The 23409-nt window shown below is 40.0% G+C and overlaps 1 protein-coding gene across 4 annotated transcripts in view; it reads right to left on the bottom strand.

Moving 5' to 3' along the window:
• The window catches only part of LOC122976235 (interleukin-1 receptor accessory protein-like 1), a 301394-nt gene that overhangs the window by 156445 nt on the left and 121540 nt on the right, over positions 1 to 23409 (bottom strand). For all 4 annotated transcript variants that reach the window (XM_044344602.1, XM_044344605.1, XM_044344604.1 and 1 more), the window contains exon 3: positions 4524 to 4803. In XM_044344602.1, coding sequence (XP_044200537.1) covers positions 4524 to 4803 — 280 coding nt within the window. The remainder of the gene's footprint in view (positions 1 to 4523; positions 4804 to 23409) is intronic.

Below are 23409 nucleotides of genomic sequence, written 5' to 3'. Positions count from 1 at the left end.
TGTAACAAATGGAATGATGGCAAACAGAGAATGCGTATGCGAACTATTATACACTGCAAAAATATCCATACAAGTATCATAATGTCATATTTATTCTTTTGAACCTTCTGCTAGTGCTGTGAGAGAATCTTGCAAGGCGCAAACATGAAGATCACTCAAGCAGTATTAAGAACATGCGTCTTGATTAAGAAGAGTCCTTGAAAATAGATGATTTGAATTGGAAATAATTGTGTTTATCTGTGCCTTGTTGGTACACTCCTCCCAGCTGTTTCATGAACAAACACCTTTCAGACTCCAAACTATGCTAACTGCAAAACTTGTTAAGATGTTTGTTTTTTCGCAGTGCAGATGTGTCTCTGTCATCACGTATTAAGCCACATGGTGTCCAAGCTGCTCAAAAAGCATATTTCTATTATACTTCAGGAGGCTTTCGTTCACAGGGGAAATGCACATTGATAAATGTGTCTGCTAATGTTCCACTTATGTGACATTTCTCTTGTTTTTCACTTGTAACCCTGGCAGTGATAAGTTAGAACAACACAGGGGCCTGAACCACAATCCTCATGATGCCTGGGTGATAAGATTGAAATGATATCAATATGAATATTTAACCAATAGATATATATCATGATATGGCAAACTGACTGTGTTTCACTGTTATCTGTGTGTGATAGATTCGAAATGTCACCTGTTTCACATGTAAAACACAAACTTAAATAACGTATTTTTAGATGACCTCAGGTAAATATGATTTAGAGGCCCGGATGTTCATATAATCATGATATTATTCCACTGAGGGTTGATAAACAATAATCTTGAACTAATGACTTGCTTGAATCCTCACTACACCACATTGATTCCCAATTTAGAAAGAGGAAATGCTAAATGATGAGAAATCCTATCAAACAAGACTGAAAAGATCATTTCTAGATGTTGTCTGAGGACAAGAACATCCCCAACAAATGTGTGACATTCTTGGATACACTAGTCAATACTTGCTTTTGAGACAATAATGTCACGAGAGCCCATAGTAACTGGGATTGAATTGTTATAACGTGCTCAAGTATGAAATGTATCCAGTGAGAGATGATTTATTGTTGTGCTGTGATTCATTCGTTCCACTGCAGAGCTCTCTAATTCCCCAGGTTCCTTCATGTTTCAAAAGGGTGAGGATCCTCAAGAAAAAACACTGCCAAGAGCCTATTCCAAATGTGATATGTTAACATATGCAAGCACTGATCATCTATAGGACCCATGCTGCTGAGACAAAAGAGGAGAGCAATCCTCTGATTTGGCTGCGCTGACTGGGAATTGAAATGAGTCGCGTCAACATAACAGCTCGACGTGCTGCTATGTGGTTGCTATGGTTGTAAAATTGGATGAATCCATTCCTGCAATATTTAACACGTTGTCAACACTCGAGTGAAAAATGAGGAGAATGTGACAAAACCAAATGTGGCTTCCAAACGTCACGCTGTAGCCATTTTAAGGTTAATAGCTCAGTCTTAAAAGGCAATAGTTCAAGTGTTATTTCTGCAAAAGTACTTGGGAGTGGCTCTCTTTTATCTCATGGAGGCAGCACATCATTTGTCATACAGTATGTGTAATTCAGAGGCATTTTGAGAAATATTCTACCATGTCTAGATTAAGTTCATATATGAGAAAGTAATCAGAAGTCTGCTTCCCAGAATCCACTGCTCTATCAGTCATATGGACTGAGCACTGGCCTTATTATTGTGGCTCCACTCAACAGAACTCACAGTATATGCTAATACAGGACTATAAATCATTCTAATTTGATGGTCCCATGTGGTCGATTCTGATGCATTGCTATGCACTTCAGAACGCTGCATTAAACTAAACATGTGACACACACACACACACACACACACACACTATCCAATAACCTAATCCTCCCAAGCCTTTTAAGCAAGCCCTTCCCCCTGTTAAAGGCCACCCTATGTTACTGTATGGAACTGACTAATGAGCCAGTCAAGAGAAAACGCCCTTTACCTACAAGGTTAATAAGTTATTACTATATAATCAAGCATTTGGGACTCTGCACAATATTCAGTTTATTTCTTCAACTGTTGCAAAACTGACAGTAAACACTTTGTGACAAATTGATGTTTTTTGCCTTTAATTTTTTGCATTTCTGGGTGGTCAGTTCATGCAGCCAGTGGATTTAACTTAAAGGTGCAGTGTGTAGAATGTAGTGGCATCTAGCAGAATGGACTTGACAGAAATAGAATATAATACTCATAAGTATGTTTTCATTAGTGTATTACCACCTGAAAATAAGAATCGTTGTGTTTTCATTACCTTAGAATGAGCCCTTTATATCTACAGAGAGAGCCAGTCCTCCTCCATGTTGTACTGCCATGTTTCTACAGTAGCCCAGAACGGACAAACCAAACACTGGCTCTAGAGAGGGCCTTTTGCGTTTTTCGTGAGTTTCGTGGCCACCGTTCTCCTACACTACTAGATGCCACTAAACCCTACACACTGGTCCTTTAAAGGAAATCCAAGGTAATATGTTCATTTTTGGTATTACAGGATGATTTTTACTCTCTAATCAATATCTTATAATTAACAATAAGTTTAATTACAATGTGTAATATGGAAGGTATCACTCATAGTGACAAACCCACCGAAAATCATCTCCTGACTCTGCGCTTCCACCCACTGAGGAGTTGGTGGGGACCAAAGCAAATCTCAGAGGACAGTGAATGTTGGATTTAAATTTGTCCTGACATTTTAGACACAAAATGATTAGTCCAATACTTTTTTAAAAATGGACAGATTACTCAGTAGTCTAAATTGTGGCCTTACATTCAGCAAACACGGTTAAAAATTGGTCCACATGCAATCGGATCATGGATTTCTAAGAATATTCACATCATAACATGGTTTTACAGAGTTGTATATAATCAGTGTGTCATGTGTCTTTTTTCCTGTGACACTGTGTAGATCTAAAAAAAAAAAAAAAACAACACAGCTGCAATGGATGCTTTGATTAACACTGACAATCAGTCACTGATTGTAGCATCAATCCTGACATGATTAAAAAGGTCAGAGTTGTAAATATTCCATTTGAGTGGAAAATATTAAGAGGTGGAAGATAAACATTAGAAAGTGAAAATCTTTGCCCAGATTCTACAATATAAAACACGGCTCAAACCTGCAGAAAGCAACTATAGTCAACAATCATCCAAAGAAATGCCTTCAGAAAAAAAGCCTGTGCATGGAAAAGTGCTCTGCATTCAAAACTACAGTATTGTTATTTCTCTCCATGATGGGCAAATAAGAGTTGCCCCTTAATTTGGTTCTGAATGGTGGAGACTGGCGACAAAGCAACACTACTCGTCCAAATCAAATCTCACAGCTCTACTTTCTGCATGATTACACAATAACTCCTGAGCTGACTGATTGTCTACCTCCAGAAAATGCTGCCAACGTCACTGAATAGAGAATTGTTGGATTGGTGCTGCCCGTTTCTATTCACGGCGGTCGCCACAGCAAAGGGGAGAGTGCTAATGGTGTTGAATAGTAATGGCCAAAACCCAAAACCTCCTAGAATTGAGCTTGTGAAACACAAGGAAACCTGTGCTGAATGCAATTGCTGAAGAGCACATTATTCACCCGTTTTTTGCCAATGTAACAAATGTCATAAATTGTTTGTGTTTAAGATGAGCTACAAATGTCTCAGTGGATTTTTCTGAATTCTAAGAAGATTACACTCTCACTATCTCTCAGGAAGATAAGTTTCAAAGTTCCTCTTGTCCTGCGAAAAAAGAAATTGTTGTCAATCTTTGCCTTTTCTCTCTGACTAGCCACAGACAACCTCCCCGTTAATGAAAACTTCTGCCAATATGAGCAAGGAAGCCAGGACTTTCACCGCATTATAGAACTCATAAATCAAACAATTGTCTCGACCATCAGGCAAATGGAAAAGGAAGATAGTACAAGTCTCCTGCCTTTTCCCCCTTTTTTATCTTAGCTGCCTTTTCCCTTTCCTCAATCTTCCTGTGCTGAATTACTGTCCGTCCTGTTTCATCGTACTGCTCGCTCTCAAGTTTTTAGAAAGAAGGGCCGTAGAATTATGGATTTACCAATTGCACCTAATGGCTTACTGTCCCCCAGAGGAGAATAAAAAAATAATTTAGCATATAAAGCGAAGCAAAGGGGCCTCATATTGTTAGATGATGCTCTGTGGACCAAGGACCAGTACTCTTCTGCCTGAAGATGAGAGATTTCATTAGAAATCAACAGGGGAGGACTTGAGCACAGCTTTACTCATACCAACAGGGTTCCAGAAAATATAATTTACTCCCACTATTTTACTAACACACTGCTGACAAAACAAGTCCAAAATGGCAGAGGAGTTTCTCATCTATAGTTGAATATTTGCTGCAGTTGAACACAAAAAACACAAACTAAAAGCAACAATTTACATTTGATGGCAATGTGGAGAGCTATATGTTTCCAGATAATGCTGGCATACAAAAATTGGAGGAACTTACCTCAATACGCAGGAATAATACCCCACATCGTCCAACTCTGCTGGTCGAAACCATATGGCATCCTCCTCCTTGCTCATCCTTGTGCCGTCAAAACTGATGGGCTCCTCGAAGTCCCCGTGTCCTGCGCTTTTGTACCACATAAGGCTAAGTCCTGCGCTTTGCGCATGGGTGTAGTTGGCCCGGATATATCCATAGAATAAAGCACACTTAATCCGTACAGGTTCCCCCAAAAGCACCTTGTATTTCAGGTAGTCCACTGACCAATCTGTGCAGCCTTCAACTGAAAGAGAAAAAACAGAGAAAAACAGAATTAAACAGGGCTGACTTGAGAGGCAATATTTTTTGAGCCAATTTACATCATCATCAAGCCCAGCAGAGGAGATCTGTAAACACGAAAAGGGTATGTGGCAACCAGGACAAGACCACTTTCAGTGCTGGCATCAGTCTGTCTGTTAATGTGCTTTGCCAGCAATCCTTGTATAATAATCAATCAAGATGCTCTTTTCATCCATGTAGCACTGATCTCTACACAAACCAAATAAAGGTTTTTTTCCACATATTTACTGCTTTAATATATTGCTCCTTAGGTGCGCATAAATGAATTCACAGTACATTTTAAAAAGCCAGAGAGCAAGCCGGTATCTTCTAAATGTGTAAATATGTTGGTGAAGTGTTTCATTACCACAATATCCTTTTGAATGTTTAACTGAACTCTCAACATTTCAATTGTTGCACTCAATCATTGTTTCTTGTCTGCCCCTGCCGTCACTGACAAACATTACTGTATTTATATTTGACTCATGTGTCACCATCTCATACATAAATTGATTCTACATGCAATAAACTGTATATAAGCCACCATCAATATCCATTTAAATGGCAGTGATGGCACTCATCTACATTTGACCCCGGAAAATTAGAAGCTGCTGTAAGTCTGCATTCATTTCTTGAAGCTATCAGACTATCCTCAGGTGTCAAATGCTGTTTTCAGCCATATTAATGGAAAAAAAGTATAGCTTGTCTCATATTGTGCCTCTACACATGCCAAAGCTGAGCAATAGGGGTCTTCCTGTTATGACATTTAATAAAGCCCACCAACTGTCAGTCAAAGAAGTTACGAAGATTAAATAATAACTGTATTATTCAAGCACAGCAGGCAAAGGGATGGTTTAGATTCTTCTTAGACTTAGTTTCTATCTTTGGGTGTATAAGATTCATGAGCAACACCGAATATTAAATTGACACTTAATCCTTACCGAATTTTCACACAAATACCAACTCCTGAGTTACTGATTGAGATTTTCACACACGGTGAGTTATGTAAAAGGACAGAGGTACAGTAAGTAATACTCTGTGTATTATGGAAGCAACAAATTTGGGTGGATTTTAATAATGGTGTTCACCAAGAAATGGGAAGAAAATAACTTTCAGGTGAGCTGTGGCCAGCATCACAAAGCAAGATTAGTGAGTTAGCTAACAACTGTATCTGTCTGTCTTTTCCAGTATCACAAAGTTGGTAAAGTTTTAACTGGATTAGGGTTAACCAAGCCTGATACCAGCTTCATGACATCACTTATCCATGATCACCAATGTTAGGCTCAGTGAAGCCAGGCAACCAGTCTGACTAAGATGAACTCTGTGGTACAAAGTCCATTCTTGACCAATGGCAAAGTCAAGAATGAACTTTTAACTATAGTTTTTAAGCCAACATGGGTGAGTGCTCAGAAATAATGGAAATTTGAACATCTACATCTACAATTTCATAACAACTGTGCAAGCTACGAATTGTTGTTTTTTTTCAACTAACTTGAACTTGCTTTGTGATATATGTATCAGCTCATCAATATTTTGCAAATATACAGCAAAATATAAGCATTTTCTTACATTCACTTTCTTTGCAGAGATTACTCTTTCTTTAAGGTATCTATATTGACACTGAATATTGTCACTGCATATCTTATGAACGAGATAAAAGCTACTGAGCTTGCAGATGCTTTAGACATTTTCAATATAGACAAACTTTTATCAAAACCCTCCCTGCTCTTTTGAGACAGTACGAAACACTTGTCTTATATTTGAAAACCAAACTGGATCCACACCGAATCAAAAACAGCTTTCTGGCTGGTTCACCTTCCCTTATTCATTTTTTTCCCTTCCTCTTCCTGACATCCTCTTTTTCCCTCGCTGCTTCACCTCACTGCATCACTCTTCCTTTAAAAAACAGCTGGTGAGCACAGCTGCCACAGACTCAACAGGCTTCGCTAATTGAGCCTCTATAAATGTTTTATTTACCAAAGAAGCAACTCGGCCGCCAATCAGTGAGGTGCGTCTCGTGTAGCAATTGCTGGGGGTAACTGGGGAAGGGATGTTGGTGGGAAATTGATTAAACCTTGCTGATTTATGTTATTGTATTGTGTGGTACTGTAAGTGTCATGCTGAGAGCAGCAGTCACAACACTGGTGGTTGCTTTACATGCTGGAGAAAAGATGAAAATAGGGAAACATAGTGCACATCACTTGAACAGTGATGTGTTCAAGTGATTGAATCAAATTACCATGCAGCATACATGAGGCAGGTAGTATTCCAGCATAGACAAAGTGTATACAATGAACAGAGAGTGGGAAACAGGGAGTTAATGGGGGCCCAGCAGCAAATTTTTGCCCCAGTGACCCCTGACAGGTTAATCCCGCCCTGCTTGAAAATAAAATAAAATGCAGCACTTAATCATAAAATTGGTCCTGGAATTTATTATTAAATTTATTTAACAACAGCCTAAGAGTATGTAAGAGTGATTATTTCTTCAAAAGGTATTGAATGTGCCATCAGTCCTGAAATTTGCCTGCAAGGCAGATTTGACAGCTCATTTTACCTGCAGCCAAACTTGGCAGCAGTGCCAAATCTGTGTCACCTTTCCTGATACGACTTGATCCTAAATCAGCAACAATAAGTCGCTGCCTCCATCTGATGAGACTGTGAGCACAGCGTTCAGATGCAATGCTTTGACACGACCCTCTAAAACTCTTTTTGATTTCCTCAATTAAGTGGGACTTTCCAGAAGCAACGCAATGAAAAAACAACCTGAATTGTACAAAAAGTGAATACAAGAAACAAAATTAAGTAAAAACAAATGCTGGAGAAGGCAGCGTGTGCTCTCCGACTTACCCAACAGCAAATCCTTTCATAGTGATTGAGTCTAACTGTTGCTATGGCAACAAAGGGTCTACACTTGCTTATCAAGAACTTGCTAATTAGTTTGTGGACGATAATAACTTGAAGGCTTAAGGTAAGACAACCACAGCCAAGATGGTTTCACTTCTAATCATGTGTCCTAATTGAGACTCTGAAGTGTTTTACTCTCAGAACTAATAAAAACAGCAGGAGAGTGTAAAAGGTCCATATAAGCAGGCAGCGGCTCAAACACAAAACAAGATTGGTTTGGTAAAAAAGTGCATGAAGTAATAGTGGCTTATCTTTCATACAAGTCTTTTGGGTATATACACACATGAAACACATGGAACGGTGGAACACATGCAGTGGCGTAAACATAGCTCAACACAGACATGGAAACTACAGTTGTCAAAGAGTGGTAACTAAGTATGTTTACTGAACACCCACCCCTCACATATTTAAACTAGAAGAGTACACTCAGTAGAGTGCAGATCTCCACCAGGTGTGTATGTTTTCTTATGTAGATGTATGCAAAGTTTTCTTTAAGACGCATAGAACAGTGTAATGGTATTGTAACTGAGCGTCTTGGGTTCACCTAACTGTATAAAATTAATAAGGTTTGGCTGCACAGGCTGGATTTGGTACCAGAAAAAACAGTAAATGCTTCACTGCCAAGCATCAGCCGACCTGGCTCTGTCATTGCCTTTCCCATCAGAACTGCGGGTTTAGTAGGCCCCTACTAGCCCATATATTTGGGGCAGATGTGTGATGATGACACCTATTCAATAGGCTGATAACACAGTCAAATTGGATGGATAAACACTCAGTCCACTCATTTTTTTTTTTCCCTCTTACAGAAGAAAAAACATGTCTCACAGAATTGGAAAAAGGAGAGTAAACTGTTTGAAAAGAGTTATTTTGATGTTAGTACCAGGAATTTTACAGTACAGTGGATAAAATCATGCAAAAGTACATATGCAGCTGCATAGCTGGTTTAGTGAAACATAAAATGACAAATACATAATTGTGGATATTACATTCTTTGAACTAAATAAGTAATATTAAGATTAGCATGCATCTGATAAAACAGACAAATTAGAATGTGAATGATTGATTACTCTTGAAAATGTACGTAACAATGGGTCTTTTCAACAGTGAAATGACAGATAAAGTCAGATAAAAATGTCATGGCCCCGGCTGTGCCTCTAGTTATTTCCCTTGTGTTTCCATGTGTTTCCTTTTCCCCCTGTGTCTTCTGTTTTCCCCTGTGTGTGTGTATGTGTATATATGTGTGTGTATGTGTGAGTAGCGTGGGCATGGCTTCCTTCCTTTGCACTCTCCGGCTCCCTCCTGATTACGGCTCATTCACTTCACCTGCCCAGCCTGCACATCTGCCTTCCTTCAGCTCATCAACTCAACAGTATATCTGCTCTGATTCTCCATCCACTCATCTCCAGATTGTTGTTTCAACTATGCTGGTAGTCTCTCGCGCTCGGCCGCTCTGTAATAGCATAGTCAGAGTTACTCCTCGTCTTTTTTGTATTACCTGTACTTACCGTGTTTCCTTGTGCTTCCAGGATCACTACCTTCCGGTCCCCCTGCCTGCCTGTCTCCCCTGCTTGTTTAATAAACCCCCAAGCTTATCCTCAGCCAGCCACGCTCACTCCCTCAGCCGCCTGTCCTGCTTATAGCTCAACTCTGCTAACCACCATTCAGCTCAGCTCAGCCCTGCCATCGCCTCTCTACCTCCTGCCTTGCCTGCCATCCTCATTCTCCTTTATTCCTACAATAAAGCCCTTTTTATATTACTTAATTCCATTGTCTGTGTGTGTGTTTTGGGTCCACTTTTACTGATCATAACAAAAAGATACTTTTAAACCACCCCAAGGCATTCAATTACTGCACAAGGATTTGAAAAAAAAAAACAAAAAACAGTTTAACTGGGAAGTTAAAGAGAAAAAAAAAGCATCAAAAACCCTAAATTTCCCTTTAAGGGTGAACTCCAGCCCAACTGTTTCAAAGGGTGTTCTGTATTTATCTCTAATATTGCCACGAGGAGCCTGCCAGCACCAATATCCGTTATCTTCCACCTATCCTCAAATTGCCCGTTTTAGACTTTTGACAGAGGGTTATCGTTCATCTCAGTAAGTGAATGTGGGGAATCTGCATAATCTGTTGGCAGGAAACAAACATGGTACAAAGCCTAATTGAACTCAATTAACATTTCCCTGCTCACCAGATTTCCATTCTGCTGGATCACAATTGGTGTGGGAATTGGCCAATCTGCTGAGTGATAATAACAACTCCGGCAGCTCTTCAGCGACTGGGACCATCAAGCATAAGCGGCGTTTGCAGTTGCGCTACGCATGACCCATGAATAAAAAGGGATGATTTCTCAGTCTCTGTCTCTGAATGCGTCCAGGGTCCCAAGAAGTCTGTTTGTCAGCTGAAAAAAATGGTAACTGGTAACTGTCAGCTGTCATCTTTTGCCAAATGATTACAGAACAAATGTTTGCACGTCACTCCACATGGAAATCTGGATTTAATAGAGCCACATTCACCGACACCACATTGAAATGGGGTCTTTAAGCCGTATCCCAATTTAACCACGCCATTAAACAAAGGCAGGGCCATTTGTCAGGCCTGCCTTGGTTTTATGTTTGTCATGTTTGTATCATTTGTCCAACTGTATAAAAGACTCAGGCCTCATTTATAAAAAAGGTTCTTATCCTCATGTTTTATGCTTGTGACCAAATCCAAACCAGAGATGTGATTTATATGAGGAAAAAACATCGGTCTGATGCCATTCACGCATATTAATATATTTGCAAGTATCATCACCCAAGGTTTAAATGCAAATATAGATGGTAGTATGCATTAACATCAAGGTTAAAACATAGAAGACTTTTACAAAGACAGTCCTTTGAGTTTTAAAGCTAATTATACTTGCAAACCATAAACATATACCATTATTTAAAGCATTTCCTATTACTGAAACACAAGTTCTTGTTTTAATTTGACCCTCGCTCTTAAAAGGATCACACTGGGAATCAGCCTCGAGGCATTTTTATCTACAGTAATATGCATTATAATATCTATAGAAACTATGTTTTTAGTGGGGCTTGTTCATATATAAAAAATATAGGGAAGGTTATTCTAAAATAAATCTTAAAAAATCTCCTTTGCAACTGATTGATGAAATGTTGTAACACAGATGTGACCAAGATGCTAGTAAACATGCATGGAAAAAACAACTATAATGCATCTCTGGTTTAAAGGGCACCACAATAAAGCTAAACAAATGTTATGTCATCGTGTTCCTGCTACATTTTACTGTCACATGAGAACGGGCATGTGCTCTTTCTGGAAAGGAGGTGATCAGCTCATAAATTGGGTTACAGGTCTGCTGAGGGGTAATCGTATGCAGATTGAGTCAGGTCACCACGGAGACTCCCACAAAGTGTCTGTTCTCTCATAAGCACTCAAGGAGATGGTTCACGACCATTTTTCTCCATAAAAGCCCCAGTGTAATTCAATCAGAAAGGCGTGCATACATTAGGCCTAGGCTGATTGGATAAACACACAAGCATGTGTGCACACATCTACACGTACACACACACGCACACACACAATCTATGAGGTGACGCGACATCAACCTTTACTTGCCCTTAAGAAGTGAAGTGTCTTAGCTGGCCTAGCTCCAGGGTCCCTAAAGGAACTTATCAACTTCACAGCCACTTTTGCCAAGGGAGGGAGGAGGGGAGGGGGGGGTGAGAGATGTCTCGAAATCTTGACCTGCCATTTTCCACCTTGTGAAAACGCTGTCGCAGCAGAGTTGGTCTCAATTAAGAGGAAAATAGCTCTGATGTGTGGGAAAGGTAACCTCTCGGCTACCGGCGAGCAAGGGGAGATTACCTGCATGATTGAAGTACCTCCAGCAGGTTGAAAAAGAGAATGAGTCATCAGTCAATAAAGAAATCAGCCACAGCCCTCTGCATGTGAGAGTATGTCCACATACACACACACACGCACACACACACCATAAGCCCTTTGGAACAATAAGCAAGACTCATACCTTGTTCATGCACAGAAATCATCTTTTTCCAAAATTGTAGGAAGCAAATTAAGGGCCATATATTGCTGGTGTAAAGGTACTGCAACCATAAGGAACTGCGAATGCTAAAATGACCACAGTTATGGGCCATATGCTGACATAAAGGAGAATCTACAACCACCAGTCTGTAAATATACAAAGAGGCTCTGCAGATGAGGAGGAGAGTTAAAGGAATAGTTAGACATTTTGGGAAATACTATCTTCTTCAGGGGTGAGATATGAAGTCTATGTCAATCTAATGTTTGTGTGTTGAGTATGGAGCTGGAGCCTAGCTTAGCATAAATACTAGAGGCGGGGGAAAGTGCTAGCCTGGATGTCCATCACAAAATAGCTCCAACATGCAATTAACCACATTTTTTTTACAGACAGAGCAAAACCAGCCATTTCCCCCTGCTTCCAGTCCTCATGCTAAGCTAGGCTAAGCACCTCTGTACATAATAGGTAAACTGTGGTTTTTATTTTCACAGCTCTGGCTGTCCGTTCAACCTATATGTCTGACCTATCTGCTTAATGCCCCATAGGACCGTTTTTTAGCAATGTTGCCATTACTTTGGTGAGAACACAGACATCATAACAGATATTATCAATGCCCCGAGCTAGAAAAATAAAACCCAAGTTGTAATAACAGTAGTTTTCCTGTAATGTAGAGACATGAAATTGGTAGAGTATTGATCTTCTCATCACACCCTTGGAAAGAAAGAGAATAAGTATATTTCCTGAAAAAGTTACACTATTCCTTTGTTTTCAGAAATTACAAAAGATTTTAAGATTTAATGTAGATCAAAGGATTGATATTTAGGGGGGTGGCATGGGGTGGTGGGGGGTCGACTACAGCTGCCCTGCTTATTTCATGATTGCAGTGACATTTACCTCCAATCCTCCTCACTGTTCCTCACAAGCAGATAAAACAGCTCTATCTCTCCGCCATCTCGCCTGCACTTTACTCTCATGACACTTCATCTTTATTTGCCGTTTGTCTCTCTCTCCCTAACTCCCTCTCTTCCCTGACAGCCACTGGGCTGTTATTTATATGCAAATACTCATATGCGATTGGAAAAAAAAAAAGACGAAAAAAAAAGAACTTTTTTTTTTTCCCCCTATCGCAAAATAAACATTGCCCGCAATCTTGCCGGCTTCCTTCTTCTGTATCAGATTCGGCTCTCCTGATTGGACATGGCCTCCAGAGAGAGTGGTGCCTGCTGTCTCCAATCACGGGTTAAATGTTGATGGGGACAGGGCGCACGGAGAGGTAGCTGATGGGAAAGGGGACGAGGCTGACTTTGCAGGGCGGACACTTGCAGGGAAGAGAATAAGGAAAGATGCACTGGGGAAAGTAAACACACACACACACACAAGTACAGGTAGGTAGGACTAGTTTGACTAGAAGCTTCTTATGAAGGCAGTACATGTCTACACCATGCACCAACACTAGATACCAATCGTCCATTTGATGTATTTTTGTTTTTCATCAATTTGACTTTATCATACCATAAAGACTTTCTGATCTTGTCTTAGCTATCAGCATCTCGTGGGTTTTTTGACCTAAATTCCAAAAAGAAAAACAACACCCTTTCTTGCTTTTGGCATCACTGCAATGCAACAGAAGAGGACGTGGCTCTATTTTTCAGTCGTAAGAAGCAACACAAGTTATAGAGACTGAGCTTTGAAAAGCAAAGCTGTGTGCTAAGCAATATTTTTTTCTTAAATGGTCACTGACACTTAATGAAGACAGTGTTTGCAATGCATTTCAGCAGCAAATGTGTGCATATTGGTATATAAGTGGCTACCTCAGTGCCATTTCTGACACTTGACAGACATCATCTGTCAATCAAACAGTGTGTCAAGTTCTGTTACATCTTTTACATTTTAATGTTTCTGAATGTGGCACTCTTGTCTTTGTTCAGCTATGGTGACTATCACTGCTCATGCTAACATGCCAGATCTTATGTATATAAGAGAGAGAGAGAGAAGGCCTAACAAGTGTGTAGTAGAGAAAATATGCAAGCATTCATCAAATGGTTATAGGCTGAATCCCTGTTATATTAGCTATAACTTTAAACTGCAAAAAAGTGGCGTAGACATGTTGCCACAATGTAATTTTCTTTAAATCAGTGCATTATGTGGATACAATATTGTAAATACACTCCTAACCTGCATATGAAGTAGAAATGCTCTCACTGAATAGAAAGAGCAGCAAATCTCTCTTCAAAGCACTATACAGTAAATCAGCCTCTTTAACTCTATATAGGTGATTAGGCCTGTTTTCTCTTCTATGCACAATAGCATTCATATCAAATTTGTGAGGGAAAACCCATCATTGTGTTAACACTCATACATGTCCAAATCTGACAAAACGTCTTATCATCTCAGCGTGTGAATCTGTGATGACTTCTCTGACTTTAAAGGGGTGATTATGTCTCCCAAACAGCATTTTGATAATCCCGGGCAATCAAACTATGAAAATTGACTTATATCTATATGTTTACTACCAGCTCGTGCCGATTTCAGAGGAACATTTGACAAGGAGCAGATGTAAAACTGATCCTGTTATGGCTGGGGTGTCTCCTCCAGAGAGAGCACTATATAATCAGAAAAACATCCTTCTGTTCCCCACGGTGCCAGTAATCCTCTCATCTAACAAACAGCCTTAGGAGGCGTCGAGACACACAACATAAACAATACTGACTCCTGAAAAAAAAATACCCGAGTGCTGCATTGCAGACATGACTGCGCACATAGGACAAGAGTGTGGATAAGACTTTTTTTTTTTTTTTTTTCCCACACACTCTCACCCACCCACACAGGTACAAAATACACACCGAGAACACACGCGCGCACGAAGAACGGGCCACACAATCCGCGCTGCCTCCGCTGGCAACCCTGTCAGCCTGTTATTCTGTGCTGTATCATGGCGGTGTGGGTGCGCTAAGCCGGTGACTCAGACCCTCGCCGGTCCACTACAGACACCGACACACCATTTGGGCGTTGTGCTCCGGTGCCCCCGCGAAATGAGCGTTGGTGAAAATAGAGCGCGCCCAGATGGATAGAGAGCCTTGTCACATCAGCCTCTGCGCCAGCTGTCTGTGAAATGATAAGATGGCAAGAATATGTAACAAAGCAAGCAACGGGCACCGTCCTGATGGGCGCCGGTGTCAGGTCTCATATGTCAACTCTGACCTTATTTTTTGTCTCTCATTTTTTCCCACACTGTTAACTACCAGAGCATCATCTCTTTCTATTTTTTCTTTTTTTTTTGCCTTTGTGCTTTTCTCTCTCTCTCCCCTACTGTCTCTCTGTTTTACCCTTCCTCTATCTCCAAGCTATTCAATTCTTGTACAGAGGAGTGGGAGGGTGAGGGGAGGTTGTGCCGACAGTTCAAAGAGAGGAAGAAAATTATGATAGAGAAATGATTCAAGCTGCAGATGAGCAAGGACAGTGAGGTCTCCAAAAGCCACACAAGTAAGGGTGTCTGTGCTGTAAATCACTTGAGGCAATCGCCAATAATTCAGCAGAAGTGGACAGTGACTCAGGTTCTTCAGAGAAACTGTATGTCTTCAAGGTCGAATATATATATAAAAAAAAAATCTGGAATATTGAAAGAAATTCAGTTAAAGCAAGGGGGAGCTGCAGGAACAACCATGTCTGCCAAGCCCACAGAACCTGAACATTTACAGACACAAAAAAACATGACTGCGTACTGACATTCAGGATGCACAAGAATGTGTACACACACACACACAGTCACACAAACACATCCCAGTAACACGCTCACACAGGCATCCAGGGATCCAGGGAAGCCTAGTGGCCTGGAACAAGAGTAGAGCCAGAGCTTCCCATTAGAGGACATTACTGTCAAACACTGGAACGAAAACTACCTGCTGTACACTGATTACCAACCTACCTCCCGCTACAATTCAATTACAAACTAGATAATATGATGCACTGCACTCATTCCCTGTGACAGTGTTCAGCCAGTGACATGGGGAAGTGAAGACAGCTGGCTGAGATGTTTCCCGAAAATGCCGATGCTTGTTTCTTTCATATATCTGCACCGGGGGGAGGTATTTTTGGCTCTGTCCTGTCGAGACGTCCATTGCTTTAATTGAAATTAAAATGAATCTTTCTTTCCTGCTTGATGTTCCCATGAAAAGTTGGGACAGGGTTGTTATTCATCAGATCAGAGCATCATAAAACTGATCAAAGCTGCAATTAAAAAAAAAAAAAAATAGCCACAGTTTTGTTCACTAATCATTGACATTATTGCAGCATTTCTACTACAAAGCTTCCAATGCTGCCCAGAAAATCCATCATATTGGCGTAATTCAATGAATATGAGGGGAATTGAGTGGCAAACTATTATTTTTTTGTTTAAAAAAAAAGAAAAAGACAAAAGATAAAAAATGCCAGACACTCCAATTAGTTTTATTTAGTGCTGCAGCACTCAAAACAAGTGAAGTTCTCTCATCCAAATGGCAATTGTAATGAAAATATGACTTCAAATAAATAATTAAGCTGGACATTGTTAGCAGTGTGCTTCATATTAACTCTTGCAGCATGCAGGATATTGCATTTTTAAATTACTGTTAATATTATCATTATTTAATATATTTCTAAATGTGCTTTTTACTAAATGACCATATTCTGTGTTCCTTCCTTCCATTCCTCAATCCATCCATCCATCCACCTAAAAGCACTCTTCAGCCACTCCATTGAACTCAGTTTGCAGTGTTCATGAAGGATCACATCCTTGTCACTGCACTAGTGACTCCCTACTGGCTGGTTCAGGGTGCTGATATGTAGGCCTGTGGAATCTGGGGGAGAATATTTCAACCTCTGGACATGTTGTACACAGCAGAAAGACACTGTAGGTACAACATCCTGTGTAGAGGAAGAACAATTTTGTCTGTTCCCTCCCCAGGCCAAATGGAAGTTTCAGAGACAAGGACAGCTGTGTGTGAGCAATGGTGCCTTAATGCACGGGCTTACCAAGGCTTAAGCCCCGGGCCCTGGGCCTCCAACCGAGGACCAGGGGCTTCACGAGACATGAGCTTTAAAAAAAAGAAAGAAAAAAAAAAAAACAAGCCACAGTAAACATGATGTAGGAGAGTACCGGTAAGCTACCTGTGACGCGGGGGTGGACGTGATAAGGAGTGAATCCTCTCGCTGCGCTTCAACACTCTTTGTAAATACATGATTTACATCATACCAAGCATACCAAGCAGCAGCAAAAGTTTTCATTGTCAAAGTAAAGACATTGAAAAGGACAACAAAAATATCACATGGACTTGGAGGAAGACTTTGTGGCAGGAGTGATTCAATTTCAGGAGTTTCTGCGCAATGAGGAGAAAAAAAATTGCAGACCACGTTTCAATACACCCATGTTCCTAATCATGGATGTATTATAACTCTATGCCTTTTCCTTACCATTCCAGTCACATGGCTGATAACCTAGTTTTGTCTTGACTTATTGTTGACATATTGTCTCAGATTGATGAGTTTCATATTCTGTTAACTGATTAGGAGGGCACTCCATTTACTATTTGTCGCTGTCCACTGATGCAGGGTGCTGAATTAATGTTGCTGTGGCATATTGTGAAGGAGGAAGGGGGACTACTGAAGTAATGTTAGGGCGCCCCTGTGTGTGATGGGAATTGGTTATTCAAAATAGGTGGGGGAAAATAAAAGATGCAGAAAACTAATTGATAGAGAATGAAGGCCATCGGCAGACACACACACACTCTGCCAACAAGTCAATCATTTCCAATTTTCTCTCTAGACTGAAGATGACTAACAGTCTCAAACGAGCCTTTTTAAAACAATTTTACCTTTGGGAGGAGATTCTCCTGACATTACAACTCCAATTATAGCGCAGACTGTGGAAGAAAGCAGGTCTGCAAATCACACATTGACTTATCCATACAGTAAATCTAGAGAGGCAAGTGAGCAATTTATTGTACCAGTCAAGCTGTGAGCCTTCAGATAATGAATTATTAAAAGCTGGCCTGAATGTAAACTGCTCCAAAATCTCTCCGAAAAAGTTGGAGAGCCACCAACTTAAAGCAAGTACAAGAGAATAAAATAGAATGGAATTTCAATTTGAGTTTTTCCCTTTGCAATAAATAAATAAATAAATAAATACATAAACAAATAAATAAATAAATAAATAAACAAAAATAATGCAAACTCTAAATGAATAATATTAAAATACTGCAAATAGGGAGTACTTGTATTTAGGTCAGAAACACTTTCAACTATGAAACTAATTAAATAAGAGATGAACACGAGCCCAATCTGGTCATTTTGAGCTTATATAACCATGCAGCCACACACACTCACATCCACACAAACACAGCTATATGTTCCACTCAATACACACATAAAAAAACAGCTCCCTCAACACACAAACTGCAATTCCCTTATCCCTCAGCCAACCGGCTGATAACAAGCAGTTCATTTTCCTGATTCGGAAAAAAGCCATCCTATTTTGCTCCAATTAGAAGCTTAGTAAGAATTCTATTACTATGTGCTGCACCCTGTCTTCTCCCTCCAAATGCACCCATAGTTCAGGCACAGGGAGGTAGGGGTTAGGGATGGGGGGGGGGGAGTTGAGCAGTTGTAGGTGCTGAGGTGCATAACAGTTTAAAAAATGTATTCATGCACAGTGTCAGCAAATTAGAACCTTAATGCAAATTGAATTTACAATAAATCCACCTGGAGCTGCCATAGAGGAAGAAGAAAAAAAAAGAAAAGGCAGAGAAGAGGAGAAAAAAAAAGCCAAGAAAATGAAAATGGAGATCCTGGCACTATGAGCATACATTTGCATATACATAATTAATTAAACCGGGGTTCACTGCTTTAGATGGATGACCGTCTGAGGAGAAACTGGGGAGCTACTGAAAGTAGAACAGTAATAAAAAGGTTAAAGAAAAGGTGATTCTTATTTCATGCAAAGGAAACAATTCACTGACTCATCATTGTTGTTTTTTAAATATATATGCATACTGTATTACTATATATAATAGTGCTGTTTGTATGTTTGCGTAACCAAAAAAATGGGATGAATGCCAATTAGTGCCACTCAGTCAGCTTCACAAAAGCAAAATAAAACTCAAAAACAATGTACAGCCCTCCGGATTTCACCGGTGAGAGACTCAATGGGCTTGTTAGCAAGAATTGCAGGTTCTGGTGAGGTAACAGTAGGGTAATCCAATATAAACAAACTATCCACAGAGGTGGTTGAATACAGTAAATTAATGCAATTGTTCTTGGGCTGTTCAGACCGGCTCTCTCATTTGGTAAGTGCTCCCACTGCAGCTGGTGAATGTGGGCATGCAGAGAAGTAAAGCCTTTGAAGGTGTCACCAGCTTCCAAAAAAACAACAAACGAGAAGTAAGAAGCTTTTTTTTTTCATATTTCCTTCCAAATATGCTGGTTTACATATTGTTTATAGCTGCAGGAGAAGGTTTTGGTGTTTGGGAGTTGGGCGAGACATATGAGACCCGACTCCTCCCAACAAGCTACATCTAAAATTCATTAATGCGGTTTGCTTTAGAAGTAGACGTCAAAACAAGAGATCCAGCAGCTGGTAGGAATATGATGAGATTATTAAATTTGAAGTATGTGCTGATCAATTTACAATCTGAGAAAAGTCTAGATTTTTAACATGACAAAAAAAAACAACAGTAAAAAGGATCAGAGTATCACATCATTATCAAATATCATATGATCTAAACATCACTAATAATTTGAATTAAACAAAACAAACTTAGAAATATGGCAGCTCTGCAAAAGCTATATTAAAGTGCTCCCTTAGAATAATATAAAGTAGTATAATATAAAGTACCATCAGGTGCCAACTATGGAAACCCAAAGTGTTCAATATTCAATAAATGAAATGTACAATCATGTCAATAAATACAGACAAAATATAACCCTTGAAATTGTAAAATAATTGAATTCTAAAAGACAGCAGATTATAATCACATGTTATTTTATCCTTCTCAATAACAGAGTTCATTATGGGTCATTGTGGGTTATTTAATTCCAGTTGTTTTTGTTTGAAAATGTCCTTTTTCCAAGGTCTGCTTTTATTCCATGAGGCAATTTCACCTAATAGCCATTTTATTTCATAATACCACTTTTTATCACAAAGGTTTCATCTGTCCATTGTGACAAACAGGGGAGATCCTGTTATGTGATTGGTTGTTGTTTTGGTCTGAATCAGCTGACAGCCAATTCCGTCTTATTATATTTTTTCTGTATTTATTCATATAATTATTTATTTTATAGTGTCTTATTTTTTCATTTAACACGTGTGTCAATAGCTGTGCCATCTTTTCACTGCATATTTTGCAACATCAGCAACATAGAGGTGTTAATGTCATTCTGTGGATATTTTTTGAAATGCGTTATTTACTTTGCAATATGATCAGTATGAATGATGCCTTCAGCTTTCCAAACAAACTGTTTTTATGTCTTAAGTAAAGATGTACTTATTGCAGTCATTCTCATTTCCAAAGAAATTACAGTATAGGCTTTAAATCAGAAAGGCCGACAATAATGACAAGGCTGTTGTTTTGGCATTGACACTTGGATTCCAGATGGTTGCATCAGCATTCTGTAACCTTGATGTAGAATTAAGCTATGTACACATCTACAAAAGAAACGCGGAAGGAAAAAATTGCACACAGCTAATAAAGTAATCTTTGTAAAGACAAAACATTTGAAGTTCAGCTTCTTAGACCTCAAGAACTTCCTCTTTGTCTCCCTCAGGCTACTTCAGCAGATAACGCTGGAAAGGGCTAGAGGTCGGAGTAAAACAACTTCAACTACAGTATCTGTGCAGTAGCTGCACTGGATAAAAAGCAGTGGCTCTGATATTGATCAAATGCTAAGACTGCTACTTCAGTATATCAATCAAACCAAACCAGCTCTGCTGTTTAGCTATGAAGTATGCCTACCTGGATTGCAACTGCAACACCTTTCAGTCTTTCTTTGATATTGTTGGCAATATGATGGGTCTTTTTTTTTTCTTTTTTTAATCTGCGTCTGTCTCATTCATCCTCCCTTGGCTTTCCCTCCACAAGTAATCAAGCAAAATCAAGGAGGAAGTGCCCTTGGTTGGACTTTAGACAAAAAAACATGATAAAGGCTTTGGGCTGAAAGAGAGCTATGAAAAAACCTCTAATTCCCCTGCTGAGATGAAGAGGATGTCATAAAGAAATTGAATTAGATTTTCCTCCCGTTAAAAGGCTAAAGAGGTCCAATGTGATGAAAAAAGGGAGTCATTGGTTGACTATGACAAAGCATCAGACTAGTACCCGCTCAAAGCTTTGACAGAAACAGAAACAAATTGCTGCATAAATCGCACTAATGTTGAGTGTTGTCTTCAGTGAAGAGCCTAGATCTGTGCTGCAGGACTTTAATCTCATGAAGTCACTTTAACAAATAGAACGATCTTTCTAATTCATATTTTCAAGAACTTTTGAACCTTAAAGCGGTAAAACGTAATCACGTTTCACAAAAGCCCTTGTTGTAAGATTACTGTAAATAGCAAAGCAACAGGTGCAAACAGCCAGTCAATCACACCTTCATCATTTCTTTGTCCTGTCAGTCTATTTGAGTTTAAAGTCAGTGCAAATTAAATGTGTAGCCAAGTTGTCATCTTCATTTTCCCACTGCGGAGAAAATTATAATGTGAAATGCAGAGTCAGTATATTAAGGGGGACAATCTTTTTTTTTTTTTTTTTTCTTTTTCTGTGCCAGAAAGTTGCAGTTTGCAAATCACTGTCATATTTGTCTGAAAGCCGCCTGTTTTTCCACTCAGTGACTGTGTATGTGAGGAGGGATAGCAGAATTGTGTGCAAAAAAATACAGTATTTCAACCAAATGCTTCTTAGTTCAAGTTGTTGGCGAGTGTCCACCATTTAGTGTCCTTGAGCAAGACACAGTGCTGGTGCTTAGTAGCTGATCCTGACCTCTGACCTCCCTTTGGAGGAAAGCAAGCAAATCAAGAATTTCCTTTAAATGATGACTAAAACAACAAAACATACAGAATACACTGAGAAGAAAATTAAACATCAAAGTTTGTTATTTGACAGAAGACCTCAATCATTTCTTTCTATGTCTCCGCCATCTTGCTCGGCTGCATGTTATCTAATAAAGCAGAAATGCCATAAAAATAACCTTAAAAACCCTTCGGCCTGTCAAATTCTGACACCGGCGCAATTCAGATGCCATCATAAATTCTGAAGTCTGTGATTCTTTTATAGACAGTATGGGAAGAGGTGAGCTAAATGGATGAGAGAGATGGTTGCCAGTAATGTATGAAAGAGGGGGGGAAAAAAGGGGGGAAGGAGAGAAGAGACATAAATGTTGAGCGAGAGAGAGATGGAGACTGTGTGTGTAGGGGGGGGAGGATAGAAAGAGACAGACGAAAACAGACTCAAAGACAGGCTGAGAGCCCATCTCCTAACTGCGTGCATATTAATGCGGCACTGCGGAAATCCAGCCAGCAGCCAAGGTCACCAGAGATTACCAGGACCATGACTAAACACGCTGGGCAACGATTACAGAGGGCGCCCTTCTCTCCCCTCCTCATCAGCCTATCCATCAGTGCTATCAGCTCTTCACCCAGTCACCTCTCTCACCCCCACAACCATCCAAGTCTAGGCTCAATATGATGGGTGATCGCTAATAAACCAACAAGTCGCCTCTTTCTCACTGATCCGCGAGAGCGGGAGGCGGGCTGAATACATGAATTTTGATCAGGGTGCACATAATACCAGGGGTTGTGATGATGTAACGAGACAGAGTTTCTTGCCTCTTTTTCTCTCCCGCTGCCACCCTCTCTCTCCCTCCTGCATTCCTCTTCCCAGCAGTGTGGGTGGGGATGACAGAAAGGAAGGAGGGAAGGAGGGATGAAGGCGGCAGAGAGAGGGTGGCGGTGTCGCTTGATTACCTTCGCCACCAATCACAGATGAGGCTCTGGCCACCCCCAACCCCCGCCATCACCTCCATTAAACAAGCTGTGTCATTAATGGGCTATTTTAGGCCAACGCATTCCATTAGCGCTCGCCATGCCCGCTCATCTGAGGTTAGGATAATATACACATATATGTCATAAAGCATTGTGGGTAAGAACTGCTGGCAACAGAAGGTGCTCACATACCATATGTGAGTTTACAGAGACACTCTGGGATTGACACACACATACACACACACTTATTTACAGATGTACTTGGAAGCACCTTGAGTTTCTCACAAACCGGATCCACTCACACGCAGACACCATGATTGGAGTGGTGCTATAAAAAAGCTAAATGTGCACCAGCACACAAACACAGTGACTTTGGCACACAAATACACTGCCAGAGTTTCTTTAGACACCCTCAGCGCACAACTCCCTTTCGATTAACAACCAAAGTTTCTTGCAGGGTCTGGATATATGGCTCCTCACTGAGCGACTACTACACAATCGATTCCACACTTTGATGATCATCTAATGAAGGCAGTAAACATGCAGATTAGAGACTGTCACTAGCCTTTCTAAATGTCTTTCCTCCTCCAACTTTATCTACTATCCACTATTTAGGAAACCATCAA

This window comes from Thunnus albacares, chromosome 24 (genome assembly GCF_914725855.1).
Source record: "Thunnus albacares chromosome 24, fThuAlb1.1, whole genome shotgun sequence".
Lineage (NCBI taxonomy): Eukaryota > Metazoa > Chordata > Actinopteri > Scombriformes > Scombridae > Thunnus > Thunnus albacares.
This window is presented reverse-complemented; position numbering and strand designations above follow the sequence as displayed.